The sequence below is a fragment of the Artemia franciscana genome, chromosome 14 (genome assembly GCF_032884065.1).
Source record: "Artemia franciscana chromosome 14, ASM3288406v1, whole genome shotgun sequence".
Taxonomy (NCBI): domain Eukaryota; kingdom Metazoa; phylum Arthropoda; class Branchiopoda; order Anostraca; family Artemiidae; genus Artemia; species Artemia franciscana.
This window is the reverse complement of record NC_088876.1, coordinates 37,664,962-37,686,891: the sequence shown is the minus strand read 5'-3', so window position 1 is coordinate 37,686,891 and position 21,930 is coordinate 37,664,962. Positions and strand designations below refer to the sequence as shown.

The following is a 21,930-nucleotide window of genomic DNA, read 5'->3' as shown; positions in this document are numbered from 1 at the left end:
TCAAAACTGAAAATGATAGCGATGATGATTGGGTTTGGGATCTTGACTTGGATAAGGTCATCAATGCCTACCAGATTTTAGTTAAAAAAACAAAGGTTCGGCGATATGTATTTCATAGTGAAGCTGAAAAATAAAGAAGAAAAAGAAAACTGAAAAAAGAAAAAATGTAAAAAACTAAAAAATACTAAAAAGAAAAAACACTCAAAGAGAAATTACAGACCGGGACACAAATGACGACCGGGACAGAGGGAATATAAATAACGACCGGGACACTCAAGGAGAAATTACAGACTGGGATACCGGGACACAGGCAATATAAATGACGACCAGGACACAGGTATTTAAGAATATCGTTCAAAGACACATTTTTAATTGTAAGAAGACCGTTGAAAGAGAAATTTCTAATTGTAAAATGACTGAAGAACCTACAATGGCAACACCCGAGGAAGCTGCTCAAAACGAATGTATTCACGCCGAAGTAGCTGAGTTGGTAAAGCGTTATGTTTCAGGTTCTAGGTCCGAGAGGCTCCAGGTTTGAACCTTGGCTTTAGCATAAATACAAAAGAAGAAAAAAACTAAAAAAGGTAAAAACTACAAAAAAACTAAAAAGAAAATATATATATATATTTATATATATCATCTTTTCCACAAAAATAATAATTTAGTGCTTCTGCTTAAAAACAGCAATCGAATTGATGCCTCCTGATACGCAACTATCAACAAAGTGGCAATCGTTGTGGTCGGTGATCAGTTCTTACCTCGAGATAATATTCCTTATAGGCGAAACAATCAGTTGACAAGAATTGCTTAAACTCATCGATGCTACGATGCCCTACAATATCCTGACGAATATAAATGACGCCCGGGACACTCAAATAGAAATCACAGACTGGGACACCGGGACACAAATGACGACGGGGACACAGGGAATATAAATGACGACCCGGACACAGGGACACAACTGCAACGGGGACGCCGGGGGGCACAGGGGGATATATAAATGACGACGGCAACAAAGGAAATGGTCGATTAGCAATCACCATCAACAAAGCTCAAGGGCAATCAATAGAATCACGAGGTATAGATCTGAATACGGATTGTTTTCCCATGGACCAATATGCGTTGCATGTTCAAGAGTCGGTAAACCTGACAATCTATTTATATGCACAGACGGATGGGACAGCAAAGAATGTTGTATATTCGCAAGTTTTACGTAGTTAAAATATATATATATATATATATATATATATATATATATATATATATTCACAGGTGGGACATAGGGACACAACTACAATGGCGCGTAACGACTTACGCGCGCGGGGGGGCTTGGGGGGGCGCGAAGCGCCCCCACCAACTAGGTGTTGGGGTGGCGCGAAGCGCCACCCCAACAGCTAGTATACTATAAATTCAATCCTTGTAAAAATGGAAAAAATGTGTGAAATTAAATGCAGAGAACAAAAAGGACCGTAATTTTAAAATATGACACACCTTCGGGGATTTGTAAATAATCTATGTTTACACTGGAGTACACGTGATTAATGTTGTTATTCGTCTAGTTGCGTTTTGCATTTCAATTGACAAGTTGCCGGATAACTATTTGTTGTTGAGACTAATTTGATCTGGAATTGGAAGTTATAGTGCTCTTTTTAAGAGTAAAAGTAATTTGAGAGTAAACAGCCCCCACCCCCTCCACGCTCATCATTTCCCTTAACACCTCCACTTAAAAACTGGAGGTAGCAATTTTGATTATATAGTTGCGATAGGAGTAGCAGTTGGAGCAATAGTAACAGTAGTAGTAGAACTAGTAAATGTTGCAGTAGTAGTAGTATTAGTGTGAACATATTGCCTTTTGGTCAATTGATCTTTCCCTTTAAGTATTCTCTGAGAGTTCCAACTTAATACACAAATCAATTCTTAAGATACGCTATTTTGACAATCTAAATTCACATAGTGTCTTTTGTTAATTTGAATTTGCCATCAATATTCTCTCAAATTTTACCCTCATAGATTTAGCCTTAATAGTACTAGTATCACAGTAATTTCGGTTGTAGTGTTAGTGTTGCATTATTAGTAGTAGTAGTAGCAGTAGAAGCAGTAGTAGCATGTCCATATTGCATTTTGGTCAGTTGAACATCGCTTTCATGATGCCCCTGAAGTTGTTTTTACCTTAATACTCTAAGCCTTGCAAGTTGTTGCAATTGACGTAGTAGTATACTTAAAAAGTTTGCGATGAATAGTAATTTTGGTGAAAAGTCCTTTTTAATATTACCGTTAAATGAATTTCGGTTGGATCAAAAGGAGTATTATTGTTTGTATGGATGAAACTTCTATGAGACTTTTGATCTCCTACATAACTGAAGCCATCTAAACCTCTACAATAGGATTTTCTTATTGATAAACACATTATATACATTCGTTTAAATACATTGAAGTACTTCATATAAATAGAAAAAAAAAATATTACCATTTAAAATTGCTGAAAACTATGTTCCTAGCAGTATTTACCACCCCCAAGAAATTTCCTGGCGGAGCTGATGATGACCTGCCTTGCCTTTTCCACCTATGTGCTTTTAGATATGGGAATGTAACGTTTTAGCTGTATAGAGAAACATTTTAAGTAATTCCTACTACCCCTACTTCTTTCAACATTTATCTGAAGACTCAGGAAGAGTAAGCACTTTGCCAATTAAAATGTACTTTTGTAGGAATCTACCCTACCACCACCTAAACATTTACTCACCCTGCTTTCATTATAGCTCATACGCAATTACAGGTCACCAAACGTAGCCTAATTTCATTACAAATAAAGCGAATCAACTTGGTTGAATCTAGTACTGCCGCCGGTTGGCATTACTTCTTTTGCAACTGGGAAGACAAAAATATAGTTATTGATACTTTTAAATCAATTAGCATCTTAGAATTTTAAATTGATTTCAAATTCGTCCTCTTCGGGATAAAGTCGTAAATGTCACCCAGCCACCACTGCTATTTTGGCATCTGTCCCCCTTCCCCTGGAAATTTTTTTGCCGGCGCCCTTGTGTGAAGGCAAATTTTGTATTTCTCGTAGTCAAACCACCGATTATCAATAGCTCTCGACGGTGGCTAGTCGCCTGGAAGAATTCACTAATGGACCCTTTGTCTTTGAGACGGTCAGCCTGGAATGGTTTTTGGGTTAAACCAAAAAGCAGTCTTTTGAGTTTTAAACTTCTCTTAAAGGAATCGCACTCTATTGAATCCACAACATCTAAAGAATTAGGAATACAATATTTTTGTAAAAAAAAAAAAAATATTCCTGTAATGCAGCAGGAATCTTGATAAAAACTTCAGATAATTCTAAAAACTTCTCTAAGTTATAATTTAAGCTACTTATTCTAATTATAAGTACTTTTAAATCTATTTGTGTTGGTATTGGGGTATGGAGGGCGTTGTTGGTGAAATGCAAGGAAATTTGAAACGAGCAAGTTAGACTAATAAAATTACCTGTTTAGTTCTATGCCATACCCAAAACAGGCGATAGGAAAGAAAAGTGAGCCTTAAAACTGGTAATACAAGATTAGCATGTTGGTAGTCTTCCCCGGATTGTTGGCCTTTTCAAAAGTTTAACTAAGGAAGAATATTGTCGAGCATTCCCACTAATCCGAAAATTGAGCTCAAGAAAGCTCATTATTTTGCCTAAGGGTACAACTAAAGTAAATACAACTAAAACACGTATATTAATAAATAAAATACGGTATGAACATCAAAAATCTGACAAAAAGAAGAGCAAGGTTTAAAGAAGAAAAAAAAGAAGAGCAACTCTGATATTCGAAACCTCTTTACAGAAATAGGAAAGATAACAGGATTGACAAAACACAAATTTAATCAGGTCGACGATCAATAAATAAAGAAATAAATAAAGAAAATAAAGAAAAATATAAATAAAAAAGAAATATAATAAATAAAAGAAAAAGAAAATAAAGGAAATAAATCATTAGACAAAAATAGTAAGAACTAACACAAATAATGGTACATATTGAGCATATTAGAGGCCTCTTTGTTAAAAAATATTATAGTAATCATTAAAAAAATAAGAATTAATACCAAGACCTTTATAATTAAAGAACTGGGGGAGGATGCGCTAAATTAAAAAAAAAAAGACATGGGCGGAAAGTCAACAAAAATAAGCTAAAAACATATTGCAACAGTAGCATAAGAAAGTGTAGCTTTCCTATCAAGGTGTAAGCTTTCCATCAAGGAAATGTAGAAAGTGTAGTTTTTAGAATGTGTAGAAGTGTAGAAAGTATAGCTTTTTCCGCCAAGAAAGTAAGAAAGCGTAGTTTTCCTATCAAAGTGTCCTATCAAGGTGTCTTTAGGAATTCACAAATTGCCAATATTTGATTTTTACGAACAAAAAGCGTTGACGAATTTAACTAGTTAGTTTTATTTAGTTATTCTCACTATTCAACGTGGCAAAGCTGATGAAAATATGATCTGCCTTAAAAACTGGTAACCAAAAAAAATCTTATAAACAATTATAATTTACAAGATTTAACATTTGACGTCTCTGAAAATACTTGGCAGCCAAAACAAAGTAAAAACAAATGTTTTGTTTTTGATTCTTTACTGATCGGTACATTAATTTCACTAAAATAGCCCCCCATTGAAAATTTCAGCTTTGACTTAAATTTCCGATGACTTCTAATTTGCTCAATACATGAAAAAAAAACAGACATTTATTTACTAATTCATTTAATTTAATTTTTTTCAATTTATTTAAATATAATAAAATTAAAATCAAATTAAAAAATAGAGAAATGTTTGTTTTCGTATTTTATTCCAAAGTACATAAAAGAATGAAAAAAAAAATTAAAACAGGAAAAGGGGCGTATCCAAACCTAAAGCTAAATTCGTAGCATTTGGAAGACGATTTTTAAACCTGTCTTTTTAAAAAACCGCACAAATACAATATAAAAAATGCATTCATAAAACCATCCAATAAATATAAAAAGTAATTGTAAAATTCAACTCTATAATAAGTTTCAAAAAATGTATCGTCAACTTGTAATTTAATTAAAACACTATTTTTAAATTCATCGAAAATATTAAATCAATGTTCCAAACAATGCTGATTAAACACAATTTTATTTTGAAGGGAGAAAGAGGGGGAGAGGGGAGTACAATTCAAATTGAAAAATCATATAGTCAATCATATTGAACTTTCATGTGTGAAATTATTATGTTCAAAATTCTGGAAAATTTTTTTTCTTCATTCATACTTTTAAAAGCTTCTTCGTTTATTTCCACTTGGATTAACGGAAGTCGAATATAATTTGTTACGTGAAAATTGTTCTTCTTACGTTTTGATTTGGGGGGGGGGGGGCAACACTTTACAAAGACAAAAAACATTTGGTTCTTTGTCATGCAAAAATTACACTGACATTAAAATGTAAAAATTACAGTCAGATATGCTAAATTATAATAACGTAACACTACGATATAACCTATGAATAATGATATTTTGCAAGACCAATTTTCTTAAATATATATATATATATATATATATATATATATATATATATATATATATATATATATATATATATATATATATATATATATATATATATATATATATTATATATATATATATATATATATATTTAAACTAAGAAGAGAAAAAACGCATGGAATATTAAATAAAAGACGAATAGAAAGTATAATATTACATATTATATATTAAATTAAATATAATAATAAATATCATATTAAATATAATAAAAATTATATTTTGAATATAATATAATAATATTACATATTTCTTATAAGCAGTGTTAAAGTTAACTAAATATTTATCAGAAAGTACTCTATATGAATTCAAAAGTAGCTAGCACAAGTCAGATAAATTCACAGGGGTTGCGGACTAACACTGAGATTCTTATAATTGAGATTATAATTTCCTTTATATTTTCGCGACAATGTTTTGTTTTTTCACAATTCTCTTTTAATATTCAGATTATGCTTAGACCCATGGTTCCCAGCGTGGGGCGCAGGCCCCATCGGTAGGGGATGGCAATATTTTGGTGGGTTATGGGCAAGACAAACACCTTTCGGCTGCCTACAATTTAGAGCCTTCATTTTGAAAAAAACAAATTTAGGTGAATAACGTCACATTCAAATGCATTTAAAGAGCAAAAAAGACTCATGATGGTATTGCAATGACGTTATACATTGTAGAAAAGGTGTTGAATTCAGACAATATTTTTCATTAGTATTAAATATGCCTAGAGGACAGCCCAAAAAAGATACCAAGTTAATGACATTTCAAGCTTCCTTAACGGGAATACACGCAAAATTTTGAACAACAGAATTTAAGTATCACGAGGGAGACATCGGGGTTTTAGGAATGCCTAGGTTGGGTATGGCCCAAAATCGGTCGGGAACCAATGATTTAGACATTACTGGCTTTAATTTTTTGTAAGAGCTTTCTTTGACGTTCTTACACTTTGCTAAAAATTCACAGGGCAAAGAAAATCATGCTCATTTATTATTCTATATAAATCGTGGGGTTACCAACAATCCTGTCAAAAGGATTAATTTTCTGAAACTACCCCCAAAAAATATCATTTTTACATAACAGATAATTTCTTTAATTTCTACGTCTTTAATAGAACTAAGTTTCTTAGACAGAAATGAAAAAAAAAAAAAAAAAAAAAAAAACACTATAAATAAACGTCATGACAGAAGAAGGATAATTTTCTGAATTCATACAAAATGAATCAATTTTAATTAAAATAATCAATTTTCTGAAACTACCCCATTTTTTTCGTGGCAGATAATTTCTTTAATTTCTACGTTTTTATAGTTTCTTTGACAGAAATAAAAAATAATAATAAATAAACGTCATGACAGAAGAAGGAAAATTTTCTGAATTAATAATTAATTCATTAACTTTAATTAAAATAATTAATTTTATGAAACTATTCAAAAAATGTTGTTTTTTTTATGACAAATAATTCCTTGGTAAATGTTTACTTTCGTTCCAAGTGCTCTAAAGTGCGTATTATTGCACAGAGCAAGATTCTGATGATCGCATATTGTTTCTTTGTAATTATTAGAGAAGCGCATCCATTTCTGGTTGACCCTCCTCCTCCATTGGGCAAACTAAAAATGCGTAAGGTGGGCTTGCTTACAGGTAACATTACCTATAGAGCGAAGCGTAATAGTCCACTAGCCCCGCGGGCACCGGGGCGAGGTCTGTATTCAATATTTATTTAATAAACCCCGTTTGAGGTTTTTTTTTTAGTTTTATCACTCTTTGTTGAATAAATATAGAATGCAGACCTCGCCCCTCTGCCCGCGGGGCTCATGGACTACTACGCTTTACTCTATAGGTAATGTTATCTGTAAGCAAGCCCACTTTACGCATTTTTAGTCTCATTGGAGGGGGATTTTAGAAACCTAAAAAATGGATGCGCTTCTCTAATAATGACTAAGAAACAATATACGATCATCAGAATCTTGCTATATGCAGCAATACTTTAGAACGCTTGGAACGAAAGTATAAAATTTATCAATTTCTTTGATTTCTAGGTATTTTATATTTTTTTTTGACAGAAATTAACAAAAATAAAAAAATAAAAAAAAAAAATAAACGTCATAACAAAAGAAGGATAAAACGTACGAAACATAATACAGAACACAGACTGAAAATACAAATATCGACAATAAATAAGTTTATAGAAACTTCCGTGACTTCCACCTTGTTTTGTATCCTTCTGTCTCACACGAGGACTATTGACGCGTGGCCGTGCAGCCACTTCACAGTTATCTGTGAGATCGTTTAATTTGGCAGTGTATTTACAATAATGGTGTTTTATTTGTTCATGTGTGTGAATTCAACAGCGCTTCTTTTTGACACCTTCGACTCTTTGTTCATATAAAGGCACCAATTAACCAAAATCTGGTGGGGCGGGGAAGGGAGGTGGGGTTAAGGATTGTTTTCAACTTTTTTACTGAACATACAAAAAAGGCATTTTTCCAAATCCAAAAAGGTAGGTTGTTTTTTAGATTTGTTTCGATAAAAAAATACCAAAAAAATATGTTTATGAATTCGGAGGCAAATGCAATTCCTCTCCCGGGTCCACATACAGAAAATTTTTGCGATACGCAATATTGGTGAATTGCATGTATAAGCGATCTTAGAAGCCGTTACGGTCACATAGAATTGTTGCCATCATCCAATTTATTACCTACAACGCACATGTCTTCTTACATGCCTATTACGATTGTTTAAAAAAAAGTCACGGCCCTTATATTTGCTGCCCATTTATTTGCCCTTATAGTTATAACTACCCTTATATTTGCTGTTATATAAAAAAAAATAAGATCACATAGCCCAGTATTAGCCCATTGACTTGTCCTGGGCTTATAGCAGATCGATTTTCTCATATTTCTTAATGAATCATCTCTAAGTAAAAAAAAAAAAAGGCTTGAATAGTTTTTTATGGTGTTTTTCTTTATTTATTCTTTTCATCTCTAAGTAAAAAAAAAAAGGCTTGAATAGTTTTTTATGGTGTTTTTCTTTATTTATTCTTTTTATTTATTCCTTTACTTTTATTATTTATTTATTCCTTTTTTCTTATTTATTCCTCAGTTCTAATGAGGTTTGAGTACTGCTCATAACTATTTATTTATTAACTGAAGTAATGCTCAGATTTGATTTTCTATATTCGCTGATGACAAACATATGAAGATCGAAATGATAATTACATATGATGTTCAAAATGATAATAATATAAAATATTCAAAATCATAATTCGACAAACACATGATAATGATATGATGACCAAGGTTATTTGGTCATGAAGAAGTCTTTTTCATAAAGAAGTTTAGAAGTATATGCTGTTTCTTTTTTATTTTTTATAAAAAAAATTCGGAAAGTGTGCATATAAAACAAGCCTTGGCAAGCAGCCATATTCTAGGTTCCTTTTCAAATTTCCCAGGAAAGAAATTAGAGTAGATAATGGCTTTATAGAACAATTTTTTTTTTGCATTTTAAAAAAAGTGAATGAAATCAAATATCCAAGAATCACTTTAAATATAAAATCTCGAAAATCTCTGAAGGCTCATTGATAAAGCTTGATCACACATATTTAGAGGCGGTTTGAAGGGGGGGATAAGGAGCATTTGCCCCAGGCACAGAAAATCAAATAAATAATCCAACGGTTATACGGTATTTGCTTTTTGATTTGGAAACTTTATTTTCATTAAAATAAGGCAGAAGGCGTTATTGGCAGCAAGTAAGAGCATTGAACCCTAAATTATTATTTTTCTCATGTCTTCTTCACCATGCCTTGAAAAAAAGTAAGTAGACCAAACTTAATCAACTTTAATTTTTTGGTGATACTTTTATTCAAATTTTGTTAATATATGGAAATTTTGTCAAAGTTTAGCCTGCGAACTTGTGAGAGATAAGAGGGGGGGGGGGTTCTAATTAAGATTTTACCCTGGGTGAGAGAAAGGCCAGACGCACCACTGCATATACTTAGAATATTGAGAAAAGTTTGTCCCGGAAACCGAGTGTTTCCGGGACCCTACCAACAAAGAACCAGATTACTCGTCATCTGGTTCAGAATCAAAACCAGTTAAATCAATCACTTCAGGGTTTAGTAAACCCAACGATAGGGCAGCTTCAATAATAGCCAAATGGCAGAAGACATATTGATCGGGCATTTGTATTGAGTAGGCTCTTTGTGCTCGGAGCTTTTCAACGGTCCCTCGTACATCTACTGTTCCAACATCTTGCAACCGCTGAAGACATATATCTATTGTGCAAAGAGTACCTAGAAAAGAGAGGGAAAAGGTTATAACAATAAATGGAAGCAAGGCATATGGATATTATTCAAAGAGTACCTAGAAAAGAAGGGGAAAGGATAATAGCTATAAGTTGAAATATCTGTTTATTTAGGGAAGAGCACTAAGGAAAGAAGGAAAATAGGCCACAATAATGCATGGATACACATGTCAATTGTCCAAAGAATACCTAGAAAAGAAAGTGAAAAGGCCATAACAATAAATGGAGGCAAGGCATATGGATATTATTCAAAGAGTACCTAGAAAAGAAGGGGAAAGGATAATAACTATTAGTTGAAATATCTGTTTATTTTGGGAAGAGCACTAAGGAAAGAAGGAGAATAGGCCACAATAATGCATGGATACACATGCCAATGTCCAAAGAATACCTAGGAAAGAAAGTGAAAAGGCCATAACAATAGATGGAGGCGAGGCATATGGATAATATTCAAAGAGTACCTAGAAAAGAAGGGGAAAGGGTAATAACTATAAATTGAAACATCTGTTTATTTTGGAAAGGGTAATAAGAAAAGAAGGAGAAAGGGCTACAATAATGAATGGAGACACATGCCAATTGTCCAAAGAGTACCTAGAAAAGAGAGGGAAAAGGTCACAACAATAAATGGAGGCAAGGCATATGGATATTATTCAAAGAGTAACTAGAAAAGAAGGGGAAAGGATAATAACTATAAGTTGAAATATCTGTTTATTTTGGGAAGAGCACTAAGGAAAGAAGGAGAATGGGCCACAATAATGCATGGATACACATGCCAATTGTCCAAAGAATACCTAAGAAAGAAAGTGAAAAGGCCATAACAATAGATGGAGGCGAGGCATATGGATAATATTCAAAGAGTACCTAGAAAAGAAGGGGAAAGGGTAATAACTATAAATTGAAACATCTGTTTATTTTGGAAAGGGTACTAACAAAAGAAGGAGAAAGGGCTACAATAATGAATGAAGACACATGCCAATTGTCCAAAGAGTACCTAGAAAAGAAATGGAAAAGGCCATAACAATAAATAGAGGATAGGCATATGAATATTATTCAAAGAGTACTTAGAAAAGAAGGGGTTTAGTTGCCCTTCAATCTCTTTCGACTATTAAAAAGTGCACTAGCCCTTTCAATTTCCAATCGAATGATCCCTTTTCGAAGTTTCTATGACAAATCCTTCGATACGAAGTGGCCTGGTCTAAAAAAAAAAAAAAAAAAAAAAGCAAAGAATACATTGTGCCCACATCGCACTTACTTAGGCAGTACTTTTGCGCTGCCTATGATACTACCAAGGTAAGTGAAGCAGTTCACCTGATCAATCTTCTCGTTACCCAACATCACCTTTTCACCTTCACCATCAGCATAATCTAAGTATAAAAGTTTTATTTCCCCAATTGATTCCAAGTTCTGCCACTGCTTTTGTTTCGCTACTTAGGACACAGACCATCAAAAGGATCTGAATAGGGATAGGACACAACCCTGATTAACTCCTGATTTAGTACGAAACCAGATACTAGCCTCATTTCCTACCGTAACCGCAGCAATGTTCCCTCGTGCATAGGACTAATCACTTCAATGCATTTATCTGATATACCATACAAGGGCATACACAAGGAGCACTATTTAATATTGATTTGCCAGATAGTTTTTTATCGGCTCGTTCCTGTTTAAAATCAGAATTGAATTCTCCAATCGGCAAAATACATACTAAATTTCACATAAAAACATCACAAAAAAAAATTGCTTGCGTTTCGCTAAGTCAGTCATTTCCAATGCCCCGTACTGAAGACTTACTCCCTGAATTTCACAATCCCATTTGACCCCGACTCCCCCGGTCAGCCTCCCTAGCAATCCCAATCTACTGTCTGATCCATACTGTTACAGACAGGTTTTGTAAAAGTTTTATCCCCTTTAATCTGGAACACTTTAATAATCATTCGTGATTGTGTCCTTACCAAAATCAACTCCTTCGTCTCTCTTCCTGTTGATGGTATATCGCCACAAAATGTTCCCTTCTCATATATTGCCGTTTTTATTTTTGTTTATTTGTAGTGTTTTTGTAATTTAACCCCTTCAGCAATTGTCAAGCTTTCTGATTCGCCTTTTACCTTTGATGATTTTGCCTTTTTAGTTTAGGTCTTTTCGATTTTAACGTGTTGACTGTTTATTTGATTTAATGTAACGTGTTGAGTGTGTTTTAAGTCGACTTAATGTACTAATTTGAAATTTTGTTTTCATTACTTTTATGTGACATATAAAGCGAATTCGGATCTTAGAGCTTGTGATAGCCTTTTGAAAACGAATATAATCTTATCTCTCTTATCACCCAGTCGTTTTTGCTTGATAAAATATACCTTTTTGTTCAGAACTTGGCCAAACGATGTCATACTACCAGTCCCAGCAATAATCGTTCGTAAAAGAATAGTCTCCAGGGAATTACTTATACCTGGAAAACTAATAGCTGAAAGAAGAAATACATACTAAAGAAGAAGAAGAAGAAGAAATACATACTAAATTAAAGAAGAAATAGAAGAAATACATACTAAATTAAAGAAAAATAAAAGAAGAAATACATACTAAATTTCACATAAAAACCTCACCCAGTCGTTTTTGCTTGATAAAATATACCTTTTTTGTTCAGAACTTAGCCAAACGATGTCATACTACCAGTCCCAGCAATAATTGTTCTTAAAAGAATAGTCTCCAGGGAATTACTTATGCCTGGAAAACTAATAGCTGGAAGAAGCAGGATTAATAAACCTATCTACAAGTTCCCAGGTGAAAGTAATCAGTGAGTGTGGTTGAGACCAATGCTAACAGATGTACATTATTAGATATACATAAAAAAAGGAAAAAAAGGCTTTTTACACAATAACGAAAAAAACTACCTGTGCGTCCAATTCCGGCTGAACAATGAACAACAATGGGAGGACCAAGAGAATGACCATTCCAGAGGTCACCCAATGATCCTAAATTACTATTTTGTATTTCCCTAATTTTATGAAGAAAATCTAAAAACGCCAATGCACTATGAGGTACACCGTAGTCAGGCCAAGAGGAAAACTGCATGTGCGTTACTGTTTTTGTTTCTCGAGTCTGTAAAGAGAAGAGAAAAAAAATTCTTGTATTAATTTGATAGAAATTTCATCACATAAACCATCAGTTAGGCCAATCATTAGGTCATTGAGGAGGTCGTAATTAGGTCAAAAATTGTAGCAGTTCATCCATCGTTCCTTAATTAATATTATACAAATTAACATTTTTTCGATTTCCATGAACACTATAAATTATATGAACACCATAATTCCATGAACACCATAATACGGAATTCCATGAACATAATTCCATGAAATAATTCCATTGATAAATTATATTCCATAATTCCATGATAAATTATATGAACACCATAATTCCATGAACACCATAATACGGAATTCCATGAACATAATTCCATGAAATAATTCCATTGATAAATGGAATTATAATAATTCCATTGATAAATTATATTCCATAATTCCATGATAAATTATATGAACACCATAATTCCATGAACACCATAATACGGAATTCCATGAACACCATATGGTGTTCCATGAACACCATAATATTATACAATTAACATTTTTTCGATTTCCATGAACACTACTGTTCTTATTTTTTAAGTCTATAAAAGAGAAAAAAACTTTAAATAATTTTTTACACTAAAAAATCCACACGGAAATCCTCAGTTAGAAATCTAGAGTTAGAAGTAATTCCTGAATTTTTTTTTAGATCATACCATATTCATGCGTCAGTTTTTATATTTTCCCATGATAAATTTTTTGGTCAGTTAGTTTTTAGTCCTTCTGGTAATATTCACAATAAACGCCCATTTTTCTAATTAACTCAACAGCCAAAAAATGCTGGAAACGAAAAAATGTTTCCATCCACCAAAAAATTTAACGATTTATATTCGTTTAAGTTTCTTTTTTTGGTGGGTACTTGAGAGCCATTGAAATTCAATTAACTATTCATCAAAAATCATAAAACCGGATACAAACTGTTGCAAGATCTCTACGGAAATCACACACATTTGCTGACTTTTTTTTCAAAAAATTCGGGAAAATTATTCCAAACATTTGGCCCATTATGACATATTAAAAAATAAAGTTTAGTTTTAATAACTTGAAATGTCCTCGGAACAGTTATTAATCATCATCGTTATGGCATTTATTAAAAAAAAACCTTTCCGAGAAAAAAGTTCTTCAAAGAAAAGTTAAGAGCCATATTAAACTTATGAAAAGCAGAAACAGACTACTTTAATAATTCAAACTCAGAACGAACAGAAATTTAATAAAAATCATAGCAAACATAGAGATAAAGCGAACAAACAGCCTAAGCCTAATAGGTCCGCCCGAGTTTTAGGATTGTACAAAGACTGTATAAAATTTTATGCACGAAAGAGAATATCTGTAATATAATTCGTTTTCAGAAAAGCGCAAAAATTTACCCATCCGTGATTTACCCTTCAATTGTCATCCCCTTGGTATTAAAAATATTTAGACAAGGATTTGTCTGTCGTGAATACAGATTCAGTGCGCTTGCTAATTCAGTTAAATGAGGAGGGTGCGATCCTTATCAGGCAGGAGCTAAAAAGTGAGCAGAAACTGTCGGTGCCACTCGGAATAAAATGTGGTTGTGTCCCAAAACGACCTTTAAATATGCTTCTGACACACAGGTAAATTCACCACAGTCACCTGTTTTATCTACTCCTCGCACCCCTCTTCTCAAGGATCCTCAGTATCCTCAAAGAAATTAATACCTGATCCCCACTGACTCTCCTTCCCCAGAGGATTAATCCAGTTTCTTCCAATCTCCATCATGAATAGAATTCCTCCTCAAGAAGTTGCATCTCAGACCGTGAGCAGCATTTCTATTTTTGGAGACCGTCTTTCTGTTCCCAGTACCACCTGCGAAAACTCTCACCCCACTTCATGAGAGTATTGGTTCGGGTAGAATTTCACCCAATTTTCGCAGCATATGATTCAATATATCAGTCGGTGGTAGAGTGTCAGCGGTAAAAGCCTAGAATTGGGGCTGTCAGCGATAAAGAGTCAGCGGTAAAAGCCTAGAATTGGGGTTCTCAGCGGTAAAAGCCTAGTATTGGGGCTGTCGGCGGTAAAGAGTCAGCGGTAAAAGCCTAGCATTGGGGCTGTCGGCGGTAAAGTCAGCGGTAAAAGCCTAGAATTGGGGCTGTCAGCGATAAAGAGTCAGCGGTAAAAGCCTAGAATCGGCGTTGTCAGCGGTAAAGACATAGAATTGGGGCTGTCGGCGATAGAGAGTCAGCGGTAAAAGCCTAGAATTGGGCTGTCGGCGGTAAAAAGTCAGCGGTAAAAGCCTAGAATTGGGGCTGTCGGCGGTTAAGAGTCAGCGGTAAGCCTTGAACTGGGGCTGTCAGCGGTAAAAGCCTAGAATTGGGGCTGTCAGCGGTAAAAGTCAAGAATTGGGGCTGTTGAGAAGGAAATATTAAGAGAATAATTATTACGTCAAATAATGCAGAATAATTTTAATTAACACGTTTGACTGTAATCCTACTATACTCCCCCTCTCCCAACCTAATAAACAACCATCTAGCCCAAATTATACATCTCCCATGCGTCACTCTTGTTTCAACCCGTCTACTCGTAAATTGAATCAACGATGACGAAATCAAGAAACGAAAACATGGAAAATATATAATTGGGTTACATATTTGCACATTCCTTCTCGTATCACTTTGTCTGTAGCATCTCCCAGCATAAAAAGTATCATATTACTAATTAATTAACTACCTACAGAGACCAGGCTAATGCCTCGATAACCACACTCACTCTGACGCATTTCCCTTTTTCAAAATCATACTAATAATCTTCAGTGGCTTATTTCTAACCTTAGAGCCACCCCTTTAAGAAGCTCATTTACCACACTATCAGCACCTGGGACCTTATTATTCTTAATCCTTTTAGTACTGTCGCTAATCCTTCCTCACAAAACAAATCTTCCTTCAAATCCAAGGTATCACAAACTTTTTCATTTTCCTCTATTTCTTTTCCTGCAACTCCATCTCGGCTTAGCACATTCTCAAAATGTTCTGCCCATTTCTCTTTAACTCCTTCTATCACTAATTGTGGCACCATTCCTATCTTTAACTCGGACAAGTCCAGATTGACTAATCCTTCTCAATTTATTAATATGCCAGTACAATATTATACTAAGATAATTTCTTAAACACACTGCCATGCCATAACATAAAGAAAGAAAACGATAAAATGGGCTTTTTAAAGGCCAAATGAAAATAATGAAGAAAACACAGAAAGCGAATATTTCGAGAGAACTTACCGCCTCTCTTTTTCAGAGCGAACAAAATAATATGATCAAGGAAAAAGCAAAAACCAAAAAACATATTACTTAGTTCTCTGGCTGTACTCTTAATAATCGCATTTTTGAATCAAAGTCTTCAGTTTAATTTCAATTAGAAAACGCACGGTGAATTGATAACGTATTAGGCTGAAAGAGGCATAGGTTTACTTCGATGTTTTCGTAATTTGTTCCCAGTTTCTGCCTTAAACATTATTCATGGTATGATTACTCGACCATGTTCTATAGCGATGTCCCCTTCGGGTACCCAGAGGGCTAGAGGGAGAAAACCAGAGTGAAGAGTGAGGGAGAAAAAAAACATCATATACAACAAAATAGTGTGCTGTGTTGTCTATGAGCATACAATATACAGTTAAGAGACGACAACTTTATACAATACAAGCTTAGCTGAATTGGCTTCAGAGAAATTGCCAACAAATATAGACAGTAAAATAGTCAACGGAATGAGGGGGGGGGGGGGGGGGGGGGGAGCTTTATTTCTACCCTCATCCAAAGTTTTGCTATTTTTAATAGCTTTTTCGTAGTTTCCTATATTTTAAGTTTAAATCTTTTTTTATTAATTGGATTACCATTCCTTCCTATCCTGTATTTTCTTTTAGTTGATTTTCTATATTTACATTATTTACTTAATTTCCTTTATTATTCTTCCTTTAGAATTGCAAGATTTTATTTGGCCTTCTAAATTTACTGGTTCGCTTAATAGGCCCGATTAGCAGCTTTTTCTTTATTATTATTATTTTTCTTCGTTTTTTTATTTTTGACTTTTTCTTGAAAAAAAGAAGAAAATCTAAAAACTAAAAAAGCTACTTTTCTTATTGACATAAAGTACAAACATGAACTTGACTGAAGGTATAACCAAACACCAAGTGATTTTTAAGAATACTTACTTTCAAATTTGTTAAATGTAAATTTGTTATAACATAATCTGGTTGATTTTCAACAGCCATATTTACAACTTCAAAATCCCCATAACTTTCCTTTCCTTCCTCCTCAATAGGCCAGTACTTTTAAAGTAGTTTGAGGTTTATTTTTTTTACAAGTACAAACAAGAACTTGACTGAAGGTATAACCAAACACCAAGTGATTTTTAAGAATACTTACTTTCAAATTTGTTAAATGTAAATTTGTTATAACATAATCTGGTTGATTTTCAACAGCCATATTTACAACTTCAAAATCCCCATAACTTTCCTTTCCTTCCTCCTCAATAGGCCAGTACTTTTAAAGTAGTTTGAGGTTTGTTTTTTTTTACAAGTACAAACAAGAACTTGACTGAAGGTATAACCTAACATCAAGTGATTTTTAAGAATACTTACTTTCAAATTTGTTAAATGTAAATTTGTTATAACATAATCTGGTTGATTTTCAACAGCCATATTTACAACTTCAAAATCCCCATAACTTTCCTTTCCTTCCTCCTCAATAGGCCAATACTGTGCACATTTCGTCCTCCCCCTCTCCACCGCTCTAGTCAGCATTACCACTAGCAAACATTGTTGTTCCCACACCATTCGCCAAAAATCTGGAGCCGTTTTGGGAAGTGGACCTTGAGTGAATATGAATGCTCTTTTTTGTCGATAACCATCAACAAAGTTGGCGTTGATATAGTCTGTAGATGGCTCTCCATCCAATACTTCTAGGGTAACACGACTGTGGTCGAAGCATAGGACGTCGGTATACCGGTTCTTAGGAAGATTTAAACGTAATCTAAAAAAATTGTAAATATGTAAAATATTTGTATCTATAAATTTTTTTAATTAATTTTTTTGATTAGATTAGTATCTAATTAATTCTATATCAAGTTCATTTACTTATTTTCATACATTGGTTTATCGACGTCTTGAATTGATGGCTGAATCATCGATTAATTCTTTTTCCAGTGTAAGTTGGATATGAAATTGAAGAATTTAATAATATAAATAACACAAGTTTTTCTTTCTAAATGCATAGACTGTAAGTTACAATGAAGCATAGGTGGTATTTTAGATTTTTGTTAATAAAACACAAAAAATAGAAACACGCAGTTGGCTTCTTCTGTATATCGGTTTTTAGGAAGATTTAAACGTAATCTTAAAAAAAAGAAATAACAAATATGTAAAAAAAAATTTCTACAATTTTTTTAATTTAATTTTTTTTTTTTATTAGATGAATATCTAATTAATTTTTATATCAAGTCCATTTTCTTATTTTCATACATTGATTTACTGATGTCTTGAATTTATGCATGCATCATCCATTGATTTTTTTTTCCAATGAAAAGTTTGATATGAAATTGAAGAATTTAAAATTTAATAATATAAATAACCCAAGTTTTTCTCTCGATATGCATAGACTGTAAGTTGCAATGAAGCATAGGTGGTATTTTAGACCTTTGCGAATAAAACACAAAAAATAGAAACACGCATTTGCCTTCTTCTGTATACCGGTTTTTAAGGAAGATTTAAACGTAATGTAAAAAAATTATAAATATTTAAAATATAATCTAAAAATATAAAATTATCAAAATTATATTCTCAGTGATGCACAAACCACCAGTTACTCTTTTACAAGAAACTAAAGAAATTCACTAATATTTAGCTGCTTTTTGGGTTATAATAGTGTTTTACTTTTTCTATTTAAATTTTCTGTGAACTCTCCTTTGTATTTCTTGACGTTGCCATTTGTGTTTGAAGCTTTTTTTTAAGATTTCTATTTAAATTTTATATGAACTCTCCTTTGTATTCCTTGACGTTACCATTTGTGTTTGAGGCTTTTTTTTATCAAAGATTTCTATTCAAAATTTTATGTGAATTCTTCCGTCTATTCTGTTGCCATTTGTGTTTGAGTTTTTTTTTAAGATTTCTATTTAAATTTTATATGAACTCTCCTTTGTATTTCTTGAAGTTGCCATTTGTGTTTGAGGCTTTTTTTTTTTATCAAAGATTTCTATTTAAATTTTATGTGAATTCTTTTGTCTATTTAGTTGCCATTTGTGTTTGAGGTTTATTTTTTTTTAAGATTCCTATTTAAATTTTATATTAACTCTCCTTTGTATTTCTTGACGTTGCCATTTGTGTTTGAGGCTTTTTTTTTCCAAGATTTGTATTTAAATTTTATATGAATTCTCCTGTCTATTTAGTTGCCATTTGTGTTTAAGGCTTATTTTTTTTAAGATTTCTATTTAAATTTTATATGAACTCTCCTTTGTATTTCTTGACGTTGCCATTTGTGTTTGAGGCTTTTTTTTATCAAAGATTTCTATTTAAATTTTATGTGAATTCTTCTGTCTATTTAGTTGCCATTTGTGTTTGAGTTTTTTTTTTAAGATTTCTATTTAAATTTTCTATGAACTCTCCTTTGCATTCCTTGACGTTGCCATTTGTGTTTGAGGCTTTTTTTTTATCAAAGATTTCTATTTAAATTTTATGTGAATTCTTCTGTCTATTTAGTTGCCATTTGTGTTTCAGTTTTTTTTTTTTTTATTTCTATTTAAATTTTATATGAACTCTCCTTTGTATTTTTTGACGTTGCCATTTGTGTTTGAGGCTTATTTTATCAAAGATTTCTATTTAAATTTTATGTGAATTCTTCTGTCTATTTAGTTGCCATTTGTGTTTGAGGTTTATTTTTTTTTAGATTTCTATTTAAATTTTCTATGAACTCTCCTTTGCATTTCTTGACGTTGCCATTTGTGTTTGAAGCTTTTTTTTTATCAAAGATTTCTATTTAAATTTTATGTGAATTCTTCTGTCTATTTAGTTGCCATTTGTGTTTCAGGTTTTTTTTTAAGCTTTCTATCTAAATTTTATATGAACTCTCCTTTGTATTTTTTGACGTTGCCATTTGTGTTTGAGGCTTATTTTTTTAAAGATTTCTCTTTTTGTGTTTGTGTTGACTCAAAAATGCCAATTCAGATCGCAAAGGTTTGTGATAGTTCATTTTACACAATACAACTTCTTCATTTGCCAATATAAAAACAATAATTACCGAATGAAGAAAATATAGGTGATTTATCACTTTGGCATTAAGATGTATATCCGTATCGAAGTTTTTCAGAATGGAAATTTCATTTTTTTTTATTTACTCAATCAATTTACTTTATTAAATCAATTTTTTTATTTACTTTCTATCTCAGCCTTTTCTTACTATCTGTTAAAAAATAACAAAGTTCGTTGACAGTAACTTTATTCTTAACTAGTTTCCTGATTCCGACACCTGTGATTGGATTTTATTTCCATAGCATCAACGGAAATCTAATTACAGAATCTGAATTACAAAAAGAGGTAATAACATAGCGATAACTAACAACATAAATAATACGTAGTAGGTAATGAAACACCTAGAAGTAGTAACTAAATCAACAGAAGCACTTAATTACACAGTAAAGAAAAAGAAAGAAATTACTGAAAGAGATATTACTAGAAAACGAGAGAATTACTGTCCGTAACTATTTTATAAGTATAGTAATTCTATATTAATTCTAGTAATTCTAATTAGTTTATTTTTGCAACGTATTTTCGTAAACCAATCACACTATCCCTCATTTCTGAGGAGATGAACTTCAAACCAGGGTTGGGGCTCTCCAGAAAGAAACAAGAGCTAAGAGCTCATATGGCACTTGTGACGAGGCAAGAAGAGCTAAGAGCCAAGAGATCATATGATATGAGGTCTAACAATATTCTATGAATCAATATATTGATTTAAAAAGGAAAATAAGAGGCTTAATGCCGGTCAGGATTTAAAATAAGAGCTCTGAGTCACGATGTCCTTCTAAATATCAAAATTCATTAAGATCCGATCACCCACTCGTAAGTTATAAATACCTAATATTTTCTCATTTTTCCTCTCCCTTTAGCCCCCCAGATGGTCGAATCTGGGAAAACGACTTTATCAAGTCAAATTGTGCAGCTCCCTGACACGCTTATCAATTTTCATCGTCCTAGCACGTCCAGATTCACCAAACTCGCCAAATCACTGATCCCTCCCCCCAACTCCCCCAAAGAGAGCGAATCCAGTATGATTCTTTCAATCACGTAGCAACGACATTTGTTTATTCTATCCACCAAGCTTCATCCCGATTCCTACACTCCAAGTGTTTTTCCAAGATTTCCCCCTCCAACTCCCCCCAATGTCGAACGATCTGGTCGGGAATTGAAATAAGAGCTCTGAGACATGAATTCTTTCTAAAAATCAAATTTCATTAAGATCCGATCATCCATTCGTAAGATAAAAATACCCCAATTATCACGTTTTCCAAGAATTCCGGTTTCCCCTTCCAACTCCCCCCAATGTCACAGGATCTGGTCTGAATTTTAAATAAGAACTTTAAAGCACAAGATCCTTCTAAATATCAAATTTCATTAAGATCTGGTCACCCTTTCGTAAGTTACAAATACCTCCATTTTCAAAATTACCCCCCCCCCTCCAATTCCACCAAAGAGAGCAGATCCGGTCCGGTTATGTCAGTCACGTATCTTGGACAGGTTTTAATTCTTCCCATCCAGTTTCATCCTGATCTCACCGCTTTAAGTATTTTCTAAGATTTCCGCCCCCCTCCCAATTACGCTTGATCCGGTTGAGATTTAAAATAAGAGATCTGGGTTACAAGGTCCTTCTATGTATGAAGTTTCATGAAGATCCGATCACTCCTTCGTAAGTTAAAAATACGTCATTTTTTCTTATTTTTCAGAATTAACCCCCCCCCCCCATAAATCGGATCCGTTCCA

General features: G+C 33.1%; 1 protein-coding gene across 1 annotated transcript in view; it reads right to left on the bottom strand.

The window, feature by feature from the left end:
• Positions 1 to 7,565: 7,565 nt before the first annotated feature.
• Positions 7,566 to 21,930, bottom strand: part of LOC136035672 (tyrosine-protein phosphatase non-receptor type 9-like) — a gene marked incomplete in the record, with an annotated part of 119,376 nt that continues 105,011 nt past the window's right edge. Inside the window, 3 exon segments of the mRNA XM_065717590.1 lie at positions 7,566 to 9,824; positions 12,718 to 12,925; positions 17,542 to 17,932. Of these exon segments, the coding sequence (XP_065573662.1) occupies positions 9,595 to 9,824; positions 12,718 to 12,925; positions 17,542 to 17,932 (829 nt within the window).